Below are 14384 nucleotides of genomic sequence, written 5' to 3' on the forward strand. Positions count from 1 at the left end.
TATAACAAAGTCCTCGGGACCGGCAGTTTTCTTCCGTTATTACTGAACAAATAAACAATAAAAATACATAGCGTAGATAACGTTGTGGCCTGAATTTTTACTTTGTTGTAACCGGAATTTTGTTACACCCATGTTCGTTATAACGGGAGTGCACTGTATAGACTAATTGAACCTGGTAGTCATATCCAACATGACTTCGTCGGTTGAGAATGATAGGGGCGTTAAGTTGCCACAAAACCCATAGTGTTCAAGACAACTTAACGCCCTTCTCATTCTCAACAGACGAGTCTTGTAGTGTTTCATGCCAGTATGCATATGCGAATGCATGATGTGTATTTTGACTGGCTTCATGCCCGCAGCAATAAATTAGCACGCATTCAGCACACAAGTGTAAAACCACAGTAATGACATATTTTGCTGCCATTTGGGATCGGTCTACAGTAAAGTTTGCTGCTCTCCTCAGTGTGTGACACGCTGAATGCATGAACATTAAATCTCATTCAGGCTTACTTACAGAGACAAGTATAATAAAACACATTTCACAAATCAACTATATACACATTTCCCTTCTTGAAAAACATAAAAAGAGATCTCTACCTGAAAGACGGCAAATAATTCTGATCAAATTTTAAGGATGAAATCTTGGGGGAATTCATCTGAAACACACTGGGAACACACAACTATTTTGGCCAGTACTGACAGTTTCATCACAGCAATGATCACTTTAAAAGAGAGAGAGAGGGGAAAAAAAATCTTTGATCTAAAAAAAAATATAAAAAAACAAAACATTGCAAGCTGTCTTCAAAAACATATAAAATCTGCATCAACATTTTTATCGCAAAAGATCTTTTGATCAGGCTGGAAGCAAATGATTGGAATCTTGTCGGTGGAAATGTGTCTCGACTGGAAGCCTCCAATACTGAAGCAAATTAGAGCTGCGGACCAGAAAAAGACCATTAGACTAAAGAGGGAGTCCTTCAGTGTAGTCAATCTTTAGATAACAGAAGTGAAAAAAGGGCAAAATTCTCAATTTCTTGGAGCAAAATCAGATTGACATCAACATATCACAACACAATTATAGGAATGTCAGGAGACCTGTGAAAAATCTCGCCTTTGTGTACGTAAATGTTGTACCGGCTGGTTAAATTAGTTAAATTCATATTAAACTTTCAGAAACAATGATGCCTTGATTTCAATCCTCTCTTAAACAGAATGTAGTCTTTGGGCAACTGTTCATCCTTTCATACAAAAATCTTGAAGATGGATTTCATATGGGGTTAATAAATGAACTCACAAACCATTGCATGTGTAATATGTATGTTGTAGATGATTAACTTATCAATCTGTCAGATACTCGCACTGGCAATTTGCAGCAAGATTTAGCATCAGCAGCAATAAGAAGAACTCTCTTAGCCTCCATATCCAGTCTTTTAAGTCTTACATTAAAAGGTAATAAAGTCAAAGCACACTTCTGCATTTTCTGCCAAAAAGAATATACACTACTGAGTACGTTTATCTCTATCCAAAACGCGTTATCCTATTGACGTGGATTTTATCAATATTTTGAAGAAATCACGTAGAATTGAAATATGAAGTACATTCCAACAAAAGCCTATAAAAACAAAATTTTAAAAGAACATTATGATTACTATTTTCTTTCAGCATTACAATGTTCTTGATATTCGGCTCTGACTTTCTATTCAACTGGCAAGCAGTGTGTAAGGTTGTATTTAACTAAAAACATTGCTGTATCTACAAAAACAAACAAACGAACAAAAAAGTTTCTTTCAAAGATCTGTGCTGAAGGAAGAAATCAGCGAATAAAAGCAGATAAAAGCAACAGTCTTTTGGGTGGAGTAGTTTTCAGTCATGCTGTTTACTATTTTGGAAATAAGATCACCAGAAAGAGTTTTCAATGCAAAGATATCCTTCACATGTTCTGTAAAAGTGGAAATTTTGCACATTCACACAATATGAAGCAGCACAAAAAAGGCCCACATTAATTCTTTTGCTTGTCATATGTAATTGTAATTTATATTCTGATTCCTCTGCATTAAAAACATGCAAAATTTACCTTACTCGGATTAGAAAATGTCAACTTTTACAGTATGACAAGCTTTAATGATCTTGTCAGATTTGAAATCAAAGGTTAGATACTGAAAGCTCCATTTGCTAATTCATCTATTTTAAATCTTCAGAGAAAATATAACTTTTTACTTTAATATCACCAGATCTACAAGTGGTACATTGACAAAATATGATTTGCATAAATTACACAAATTGAGTATCTCGAATAAATGTGAGTCCATGAATAAAATAGCACCAACACATTGTTAAGGTACAACATCAAGGTTGAAACACATAAAATAAAGTAATCAAACTATTCACAAGCCCACACGAAGCACATATTTCATTGTAAAACTGAATTGTACCACACATAAAGGTGCTGTGTCATATTGCACACATGCTCTACATGTCCAATAGGGAATTTGAATTGACAGAATGGACTTATAGATTACAGTCTCTCCTCTACATATATCTTCTTCTTTTTTTATTATTTAATCTGTAGATATCAACAGTAAAGGACTAAATCCATGCGTTGATAAAAGTATAAATGAAAGTACCATATACAACTGCTTGCTTCTTCTCATGAATATTAATCTGTATCTCCTTGGAAATTTGTGAAACTTTGATTCGACAAAAGAACTTTAGAGATATGGGTGCATAATGTTAGAAAAGAAACTGATAACTTTCGTTTGGATTGTTGCTGAAAATATTTCTCTGATTATTGTGCAGGAAACATATTCCTCACAATACACAGAATTGTATGTTACAACAAGGACAACCTTTAATTTGATGTAAGTCTCCCACTGAGTCATAGCACACTCTTCAGTGTGACAATCTGGTGAGAAAGTTCCATCATATATGTAATTTTGTCTTCTAGGCTTAACATTTGACATCACTTCTTTGACAACGACAGGACGTGACAAATAATTTGAATTCTTCCATCTACACTTGACCTAAAAAAGAAGCAGGCTAAACAGCTGGATATATGAATACCCTGTATGCTTCTAAATGCATTTTATGGGCAGCAAGACAGAGGCATGGTTTGATGTAATACTTAATACATCTAACTAAGAAATAAACCTGGCTGGCTTCATGTAACACTTAATACATCTCACCACATCTACAGAACACAATGAGAAGCACTGTAGCAAACTATCTTTTGAGTCGACACAAAACCCTTTGAAATATCATGGGATACACTGTGCGACCCTAAACACAATCCACTGAATGTGGTTTAAAAATGAGAATGAAAATAAGAAGGCAAGCTTTAAAATTCCAGAAAGGAGTTGATAGGGTTCTAACTAACTATAAATACATCATAATATCTACACACTTGTCAAATCTACAGTACAATAAGTTTTCTTGTGTCACCTCTAACATGCAGCGATAGCAGCACACACACATTGAGTCAAACTTTTGATGGGATATCTCCTCCGGCTGACCAGGACATCTTGAAGGATGACATGATACCTCCTGGTAGAAACCTTGTTGCCATGGAGACAGCATCAGGGGATCACGTAGCATGGTCTGGTCTCTTCAATATGGCCTGTGGGGCGGAGAGCAGAGAGCGAGAGGGGATAGATAAAAAGGCAACATAGAAAACTTTGCATTCATGAGGTCATAGAACAGAACACTGAGCAATTTTTAAATGGCATTCATCACAAAGCAAGACTTTCATTGTAAGACTCCATAGCAGATGGCATAATGACTTTCATTATTCTCACATGATTTGTCCATTCATGAACACTTCAAACACCTTGATAAATTTAACAAGCATCTGTCATTCATGTTATGATAGATTAGCCAGGGCTCGACACTGACGGTGGCCCGGTGGCCCGGGGCCACCGGGGCCACCAAAAATGAAAGTCGGGCCACCAAATTTCAAAAAAGGGCAAATTTGGTGGCCCGCCTCGGGCCACCAAAATTTTTTGAAAAGTATGTCAATAAATTCGTAACTTTTGGCGCCGGAAATTAGCATTTAATTTGTTTAAAGGATGGATGAAAAGGACTGAATGAGTGCCTGAGAGTGCGTGTTGCAAGTTTGTTGAAGTTTATTTATGAGTAGATATGTCCAACTTCTAATTCTTACTATCATAAAACTTAAATATTTGACTCATTAAAAAAAAAAAGGACTTTCAATGTTTTTTATTGTTTCTTTTTTCGGGACACCAAATTTTTCTCTCGGGCCACCAAAAATTTGAAATTTAGAATTTTGGTGGCCCCATCGGGCCACCAAACAAAAAAGTTAGTGTCGAGCCATGGATTAGCAGTGGCTGCATTTATCATCTTTCCCATGTTTGAATAACGTTTCAATACCCACTATCAAAACAGGCTTGCAAAGACCTTTTGGATCACGTTTCTCAAGTTGCTGCATTTATAATCTCTATTGTGAGTTGAGAGGGAGGTCTTGTCACTGTGCAGCTCCAATGTGCAGTTTGACCAATAGAGCAGAGATGTGCAGTTGGCAGTGCTTGGCACGGTTAGGATTGAGCTATAAACACGTTTCAAAACGATTTTCCATTTATCAACCCCACAGAAATGCATTCAGGCTCAAAGACATATGAGATCGCACTTTTTTTGCCATTTCAGAAAGGCATTTCTAACCCCATCATAAAAACTGTTTTACATTTATCATCTGTTCAAATCTCCCTGAAAGTTGTTTGGAAACCTTAATTCTACGCCAGAAGTGAGTTAATAAACGCATCCAGTATCTCAGCGAATGTCTAGGTTGCGTAGAGGAATAGATTATTGCAAAACGAGGAATGTTCGCCTGCATTTTAATTTTGCGAATTCCGTGCGATCCACGATTCGCAAAATTAAAATGTACATGAAAGTTCTTGTCTACACTACGTATAATTATGTTGAATGTTTAAGAGAAGCAACTTGCGAAAATTTCATGCCGCGAAAAAGGTCGCTGGCTCCGATCCGCGAAAATTTCATGCCGCGAAAATATTGTGTTTTACCATAGTAGTATCCCAAGTAATGTCTAGGCTGCATAGAGGAATGAGTGAATGAGAGGTGAAAAAAAAGGTCTTGTTGTGATTTGACAGAACTCTAGCTCTACCACCTCCTGTCTTACCTTGTACTTGATGGGTGTCTTCTCAGCCATGATTTCTACGGTGACAAGACTGAACATCTTGATGACCTGGGTCATGCCCTTTGACCCCCGTTCATCCTCCCATTGTAGAATCAGCTCATAGTACTTGGTGGTTGGCACCTGAGTGGCTTGGAAGCTCTTGAGTGGGAGAGCCTGAAGCAGAGAAATGCACAGACCAAAGATAACAAATGTGCAAATACTTGGAATATTTCTATCAGCACAGCTCTTACAAATTTCAGTTCAATCATCATTGAATATCCTTCCATTCTTATAGTCCTGTGAGAAACATATCAATGAACAATTTCAGTAGAACATAATAAAGACAGTGGAGTGGAGAAGATTGTATTAAATACTTCTCTTCACCACCATTTAATTTGAAAAGGTTTCTTTTCAATTAAAACTTTTTCATTAAATACCAAACAAATTTTGATTCTTCGTATCTTCTTCTCTTTTCTCAAAGAATCATTACAAAGAATTCAAGCTACAGACACAGTTTCGATTTTTATTTTGTTTTCAAATAGTCAAATACATGAAGTGAGGGGGTATCACTCTAAGAGAGTAAGAATTTATCTCAAATATGTCCATAAAGTTGAGAGATTAAAACCCAGATGCCTCTCCAATCTAATAAGCACCAAAGCTATTTGAAGCTTGAAGACAAGTCATAACTTTAGCCCCAGCATGGAGGTTCATGGCTCTCTGTATTAAATGAAGTCATAGGGGAAAAATGAATAGACATAGTGTGCCCTCAGTTTTATGCTGTAAAAATGCAAGGGTCATTCCTATAACAAAGGCACTGAGAGGTTTGGGTTTAGGTGATAGGAGGCACTGTGTATTTAACTCCATTTTGTATGAATAAGTCTACATCCACCTGGACCATCAAGATTTATCATGAAGGACTGTGCAAGTGTCACTTTAATTCAAGGTCATACAACAGTTGAACAGACAATACATTCTATGTAAGAAGACAATAGCGATTCACAATGATTTTTTTTTCTAAGATGGCAAGAACAGCCAGCCTGCTTTAATGTTTAATTTGAGGAAAGTGAAAATGGCAGGTAGAACTGTACGTAGCACAAAGCAAATGTGTGCAGGCAGGAGAGTATATATATATTTCTTTTAACCTGTTGAGGACGAGTCCCCAGTATACTCCGGCAAGTGTCTATGGAAAATGCATATTGTAGCAAAATCAAACCGTCCTCAACGGGTTAACATAACATTTCTTCTGATCTGGGGAAGCAGAACACTTTTGCATTGAGTGAGAGAACAAAGAAGGCAAATAAAGTGAAGTGACTTACATTACAGTAGACCCTCTTGACCTGGCCCAGGTTTAGGATGAGGACATCAAAAGACCTGTCTAGGACTCCCATCACCATGGCCTTCTCAACCAAAGGTCCACACTCCTGATGTGAGAGATTCATTAGGGAATTGAAAGAAGATTTAAATGGCTAATGTCACATAAAACACAGCAATGCACGTGAGTACAGTAGCACCTGGCCTAATCTCTGGACAAAGGGAACACGTTTGGGATGCCTTCACAAATGAACAGAACATGGCGAGAGGCTTGATGCAATAATGCTCAAATGAAGCATGGAATATAAGTAAATGAGGTTTACAAACCTATCTGAAGCGTACTTTCAGTATTGTTCTAGTGTATCATGTGTATAATATTTAAAAATAGTACAAGACATCCAGGTATCATGACTCTGAGAATAGAAGTATGAGAACATTTGTAACTATGACCTCATTACATAATACTTGCTGCTAATAACTTTGGCAAACATCTGGAAGGTCCAAGTCCAATACAAATTCATCATGATGATCCTTTAGATAAAAACACTCAAGTCCAGCTTTAGTAGCATTGAAAACAAAGACCTTTGCATGATCCTCATCTAAATAGATAAGAAATGATTAATGTACAATGCACTTAATAGATATTAATGCATGAATAGAAAAGATGACTTGTGAGAATGCAAACCTTGATAAAGAGACAGAAGAAGAGCTCACTGCTCTTATCAGAGACTTCTTTAGCAGCATCCTTAGCCTCATTACACCTGATAGCTTGCCTCTGGAGTCTATCTGGACATCTCTCCATCACTGGACCACACCCTGGTAGGAACAAACATCCTCATATTTTTAAACTCATTAACATTATACTAGGTATACATCCCCTTACTTGTTACACCCTGGTAGAAACCAATATCCTGATACTATTAAACTCTTTCACACAGTATAAGATACAGTTAACAACAAAGTTATTCATACCCCTAGGAAATTTTTAGTTTTGAGCAGATTTCTTACAAGTAGAGGTGATGGTGATTGGGTGTTATATCCCAACATTTCTATTGTTATGCAAATGGGGTGAAATTGGAATTAATGTCAATTTGTAGAGGACATATAAGAGTAAAAAGTTAACACCTAATCACAATCACTCCATCCTTCACTTGTAAGAAATCTGCTCATAACTAATAATTTTTCAGGGGTATGAATAATTTTGTTGTTAATTGTATATCATACTAGGCATGCAAGCACCTGTCTACCAATGTAGCATGTTTCTACAGTACACCTTGATAAAGAGAACCAAAATGCCATACTAAACAATGTGACTCTACCTAGCCTCTCTGTATTTTAAATTATTATCTTTCCATCATAACGCTATCCGATTCGAGTATGACATTTGGAACTACCCAACTTTGAAACTGACCTTTGACCTACACAATGAGTCAGTTCTCTCCTCCGTCCTGTTTGTTTGTTATTTTCTTCATCATACAGTAAGCTCCTTAATCTGAACTATCAAGCATTGAATGATGATAAAAGCCAGGTGTGCAGTCATGCAAACAATTTTACTGATTACAAACACACTCATTTTCCTTGCAAATTGAAGTAATTAACCATGTTTTGCACTGATCACTGCTTGATGTCACAGTAGTCAGCATTTACATCCATATTTTGTTGTGCATGGGATTTATGCTACAAAGTTGAGACGATTTGAAATAACTATACAATATACATGTAATTATCAATATTTTTTTTTCTACAAAATTTTGGATGCTTAACTACATAACACAATACAAAATAGTGTATTAATTGATCTTGTGTTCTATGAGGTTGGTGTAAAATTGACAGTAAGTGTTGAGGGTTCACACTAGATTGATCAGGGTGAGGTAATCCCATGGCTTGCTTACCGAGTGATGAAGCAAGCATTCTATGAACCAAGATGTCAGGGTATCTCCTGATTGGAGAGGTGAAGTGTGTGTAGAGAGGAACGTTGAGGGCGTAGTGACAGTACAGCTCCTCATCCTCAAGACTAGCACAGCAGAAATATAGAGCTTTCTGATTGGACAAGATGGGAAAAGCACAATGAACATAAATTAATATTCAGTCATGAATGTCACGTGGCAGCGTGTGAATAGTTATGATTTTATTTGGTATATCAGATGCAATACAACAGCAAGTCTCTTGGAGAAGACTAAAGACAATTTTCGTAACCACCATTTTTATATTACAGCAACAGTTTCAGGAAGGATAAGAAAAATCTGAGAATATTTTGTTGATCGATCTGCAAAATAAATTGCTCTAACATCTGTCAGTCACCAAATTTCTGATTATCAATAAGAGATCAATAGATGATAGTAAAGACCAAGAGACAAGTATCTCGAGACAGCTGAGATAGTAAACAATGGCTGTGAGTGATGAAAACTTTCATACCTTCATTGGTTTGGAGTAGAGCACAGTGAGGACTTTAAGCAGACAGCGTGAGTGTTCATCTGATGTACAGTAACGGCTTAAAGACGCCTGCCAGAGGAAACAAAACATAATAAGGGTAAGTGACGAGCAAAGAGTAAAAGAAACTCTCAACAGCACTTGGTAAAGACATTGTTTATACTGAGTATTAAATTGCTCTTGTACAATTATTTTAATCATCTGAACTAATAAACAGTTTGTAGGGATACATCAAAATAATTGCATTCGGTATTATCAAGCAAATATATTTTCACCTTTTGCAATTCATAATCTTGTATTTACATTAATATTGCTAAGTGGCTGAATACTAGTTTCCTGTGATATGACTTCCTGCTTCCTACTTGTTTCAGCCATGTGTTATGAAAAAAAGAAAAGAAAAAATCTGCCAAGTGACCAGCAATTGTTCTGAAGCAATCACTGCTCATCAGCCTTAAATATAGCCAAGTACTAAACATGGAAATAGTGCCAAGTACCAAATATTAGCTACGTTCACATAGTCATACCATCATGGATAAAAGTCATATTAGCTCCCAATTATGAGTTATGTTCACATAGTGCTTATCATTGATGATGGCACTTGTAGTTAGCTTACAATGAGCTGCTCTTGATTGTAAAATCTGTGCAATGTGTGGCATAAAATGACCCCAGTTTCATGCTAAGAGGGTGTTTGAACGAAATCTCCTGGTAAATAGTGTGCACACGACACATTATCTCGGTCAGCTTCAAGAAATTTACCTGTAACTTGCCAGCCGATGATCCATCTATATCCAGACCCAGTCCCTCACACAGTGTGGCCATGTCATCCATCATCTTGTCCTTTGGAGGAGGGTGTCGTCTGAGTAGCGCCCTCTGTGGTTCAGCCTTGTAGATGCGGTGAGCTGCAGCCATGTTGGCCAGCAACATGAATTCTTCCACAAGTCTGTCAACAGACAATATGGTTCATGATAGAACATAAAGCCACAATATGCAATGTTATGAAATAGCTGAATACGATTTGGATAGACCATAAAGCCATAATATTCAAATTTATGATTTTGATGTAAATCTGTGGAATCAAAGAAAGAAACTAGAAATGTCGCTATGGCGACTGATGCCTCCGCCATAATGCATGATTCTCCCAATAGGCGTACAGTACAATGTCTTCACATGTGTGATCCATGACAGTTTCACATAACTGGCAAAATATTGATATGACAGGTTTGTCAGAAATGACTTGAATATTCACTTTCCTTGAACTGGGTTTGCTATAATTGTCGAAGAGTGCAGGTGCACATATTTGGGGAATTGAGAATTTTTACTTGAATTCTGACAGACCCTATAAGTTTATGCATTGAGTAATTTCCAAGGTATGAAGAAAGAGTTAATTACAGTACAAAATAGATTTTTTTTTTTTTTTTTGGGGGGGATGCATGGAAACCTGGCCTTTGACCCTTAACCTCTGACCTTTGACATTCTGGCTGGAAATTTCCTGGAGAATCTCCATTAGGTAATGCATGTATATATTAAGTTTGAAAACTAATAATGCAAGCATTTCATATATTAGTGTATGAGGGAAACAGTAAAATATTGAGGAGTTGACCTTGACATTTGACCCCATGACTATTGACCTACGACCCCTAAATTCCCTAGATAATCTCTGCCAGTCAGTACATGTGTATGTACCAAGTTCTATGAAGATACATTGAACCATTTGTGAGAAAAGTGATATTACAACATTTTCACCTAACCTTCGACCTTTTGACCTTTGACCTTATGACATGAAACTCTCTCTGGAGAATCTATATGCAGTAGTACATGTCTGCACCAAGTTTCAAGAAAATACCTTAGGGCATTGCATAGATATTGGGGAAATAGCAACATTTTTAGCATTTGACCTTGACCTTTTGACCTTTGACCTCTTGCCAATGTCACTAAAATCTACTCAACTAATTGTCCCATCATACATCATCCTTGGACCAAGTTTGGTGAAAGCTGCTTCATCCAGTTTTGAGTTATCACGTAAACAGATAAATTTCAGGATTTGACCTTGATCTTTGACCTTTGACCTCAGTCCGATTTCACTAAAAAACTAATCAAGTAATTGTCCCATCATACATCATCCTCCGACAAAGTTTGGTGAAATTTGCTCGATCCAGTCTTGAGTTATCGCGTAAACAGATAAATTTCAGGATTTGACCTTGATCTTTGACCTTTGACCTCAGTCCGATTTCACAAAAAAACTAATCAAGTAATTGTCCCATCATACATCATCCTCCGACAAAGTTTGGTGAAATTTGCTCGATCCAGTCTTGAGTTATCGCGTAAACAGATACAATTTCATGATTTGACCTTGACCTTTGACCTTTGACCTTTGGCGGATTTCACCCAAAATCTAATCAACTAATTGCCCCATCATACTTTATACTTGGACCAAGTTTGGTAGAATTCAAGTCAATATTACTCAAGTTATCGCGTAAACGAAAGCGGACGGACGTACGGACGTACGGACGTACGGACGTACAGACGTACAGACGTACGGACGTACGGACGTACGTACGGACGGACGGACAACCCGAAAACATAATGCCTCCGGCACCACTTCGTGGCGGAGGCATAAAAAGAAATTACATAACCTCAAATTGCTAAATCTATCTTAGAAATGTAACTCACCTATTAACTCCTAGTAGCAAATCATTGCATAAGTTTAAACTACACTTTGCCATCAACTCCTGAAACATTGCTTTTAAAATACATATTTTACGCTCTGACTTAATGACCCCTGATATAAGCTGCACATTTTTTTGAAAAACGTTTCCTCAAACTTTTTTTTTCTACAAATCCCTCCAGTCATTTGCCAGATATTGTAAAACCAAGACTGAAAAATCCAAGAGTGACATTATCATGTACAAACAGTGTTACAGAAATCAATGTCTACAGCACTACCACTACGCAGAGGCATACAGAGCAGAGAGGCTATTATAAGGTAACAAGTCATCCCTTACCTGTTGCTATCCCGCTGCTGGTAGACTGAGTATCCAATTGGGATCCCACTCTCACTCAGGGAGTATTGCAACTTGACTTGATCTAAACGAAGTGCTCCATCCTCAAATCTCTTCTTGCGTAGATTTACTGCAATCTGTCATAACAATAAGTGTGTCAGGAGCAGTGACAAATGTTGAGCAAATCATAACATCTCCCATATCATGCAGCATCCCTGATATAACTCAATAAAATTTTTGGTTCACTTAATCTCACTTCCTGGGCAGACTGCTAATTGGTATCTCTTAACTATCCAAACAATTCCCTTCAACTGACTAGCGAGTATAGTTTCTGAACATGAAAACAGAGGAGTGGGATTTTCTCAGTTCTCTGTATAAATTGCTTCAAAAGGAATATGTGTGGGCTCTCAGGAAAGAGTATATTTCACTGAGTGATCAATGTCAGTCATGTCAAACTATCATACTTTCATCTCCGTCAATGATTTCTGTGATAACAAAGAGAAGGCTCTGCCACATTAGAACCCATCATACTTTCTGTGGTTAGGATGATAAAAGAAATCACACTAAAGATGAAATGAAAATATGTCATGATGTAGTATTAAAGGGTAAGAGCCTGAGCTTAAGACTCAAAATAGGAAACTGGCAATCGGTTAGCTCAAGAGAGGAAGGCATAAAGGCTATTCCACATTAGCCTCGGTCACAGGACACAAAATTATGCATAGTTTATGTTCAAATAATTTCCCACAGTTTGAGCTTACAATCACACTAGCGACAAAACTATGCGTAGTTTGAGTGATGATAAACTACCTATAGTTTTGGTCTCTGACGAACATACATAGGCTCCTTGAATATGAAAATGCAAAAGTGCAACAGCCAGCAAAAGAGTGTGCAATATGCATAAACAAATGAAGAGAATCTAATCTCATGACACACCTCTCAGATTTTCAGTCATGCATGGCCACACTAAACAAAATTATGTATAGTTTTGGAGAAAGTCAGAAACTTCCCAAGTACAAGCAGGAAGCTTCGCAGGAAGTTTTTGCTAAGTTTGCGGTCAGACTGTCCCAACTATGCGGCGTAAAATACTGGGAAGTAAAACTACACATTATTTCGCATAATTGATTATGGCTACTATTACCTTGTGGAGACAGAGGACTCCTTGTGCTACGTTATCAGGACCAAAACCATTAGTGATGACTGGAAGCACTATGTCGCCCTCTCTGTCCAACCAGTTCTCAATGATGTCCTGTGCATGGAGGTAGCTGAGCTTGGAGCAGGAACGGATCACTGTACGTCCACACCACTCCTGTAGAATCTTTACATTTGCAAGGTCACAAGAGAATAGCAAGTTTCAGTCAGTTTAAATTGAGGAATATCCAACTCTTGTGCTGAAGAAATTAGAAGCATACTACATTTCACAGAAATTTTTTTAAAATGGCAACATCACTGACCTTCACAAATTCACAGAATTTTATACCAAGTGGCATACGTTGGTCTTCTCCGTGAGTAGGCAATCATCTTCACACATTCACTCAAAATACTGTTTTCTTTCATCTCTAGGCACAGCTTGATATTTAAATTGGCACTGACTACTTAAACTCCAAGCTTTCACATGTTACAAATTTTAGTGAGTGTCAAAGTGAGAGGTTTAGGCACTGGTCCTAACCATAAATCAGTAACTTTTATTAAGTATTTTACTCACCAGTGAAAAGAATGAAGTGGTATTTGTTGCAAATTTATTCAAGCCTATCACAAACTGACACATTTTCAGCACAATTACATCATGGTAATTTCTATTTTCAAAATCCATCACATAGGACACAATTAAGTCTTTAGAGGTTAGGGCAAAGTTTGTGATTTCCTCGCTCATGTTTTTATGTCTGCTCTGTGGCTAAACAGAGAATAACTTAAAAAAATATTGTGAAACAAGGAAAAGTAGAAATTACGCGGTGCGTAAAATATGTCCCCGCCGGAAGTAGCATTTAGTAGCAAAATGTACAATATAGGTAAAAAGATCAAGGTCAAAGGTGAAAGAAGTCAAGGGTCAAAATTCTATGTAGAAGTTTTGAAGCCCTCACCTAGTGCCATCACATAAAGCAAACGAAATCGAAATCGGGTTAGAAATGGCGAAGGAGTAGCATTTTGTAGCCAATGTACAATATAGGTAAAAAAAATCAAGGTCAAAGGTCAAAGAAGTCAAAGGTCAAAATTCTGTGTAGAAGTTTTGAAGCCCTCACCTAGTGCCATCACATAAAGCAAACGGAATCGAAATCGGGTTAGAAATGGCGAAGGAGTAGCATTTGGTAGCAAAATGTACAATACAGGTCAAAAATCAAGGTCAAAGGTCAAAGAAGTCAAAGGTCAAAATTCTGTGTAGAAATTTTGAAGCCCTCACTTAGTGCCATCACTTAAAGCAAACGGAATTTAAATCGGGTAACAAATGGCGAAGGAGTAGCATTTTGTAGCAAAATGTAAAATATAGGTCAAAAATCAAGGTCAAA

The 14384-nt window shown here is 37.2% G+C and overlaps 1 protein-coding gene across 1 annotated transcript in view; it reads right to left on the reverse strand.

The window, feature by feature from the left end:
* Window positions 1-2646: 2646 nt before the first annotated feature.
* The window catches only part of LOC139712355 (DIS3-like exonuclease 2), a 30233-nt gene continuing 18495 nt past the window's right edge, over window positions 2647-14384 (reverse strand). Inside the window, exons 17-25 of the mRNA XM_071624185.1 lie at window positions 13022-13198; window positions 11887-12020; window positions 9641-9824; window positions 8870-8956; window positions 8347-8494; window positions 7140-7270; window positions 6460-6564; window positions 5147-5317; window positions 2647-3613 (exon numbers count right to left, since the gene is read on the reverse strand). Coding sequence (XP_071480286.1) covers window positions 3581-3613; window positions 5147-5317; window positions 6460-6564; window positions 7140-7270; window positions 8347-8494; window positions 8870-8956; window positions 9641-9824; window positions 11887-12020; window positions 13022-13198 — 1170 coding nt within the window. The 3' untranslated portion in view covers window positions 2647-3580. The remainder of the gene's footprint in view (window positions 3614-5146; window positions 5318-6459; window positions 6565-7139; window positions 7271-8346; window positions 8495-8869; window positions 8957-9640; window positions 9825-11886; window positions 12021-13021; window positions 13199-14384) is intronic.

This window comes from Diadema antillarum, unplaced genomic scaffold (genome assembly GCF_040938485.1).
Source record: "Diadema antillarum isolate AM-2024a unplaced genomic scaffold, OU_Dant_1.0 seq00001794_RagTag, whole genome shotgun sequence".
Taxonomy (NCBI): Eukaryota; Metazoa; Echinodermata; class Echinoidea; order Diadematoida; family Diadematidae; genus Diadema; species Diadema antillarum.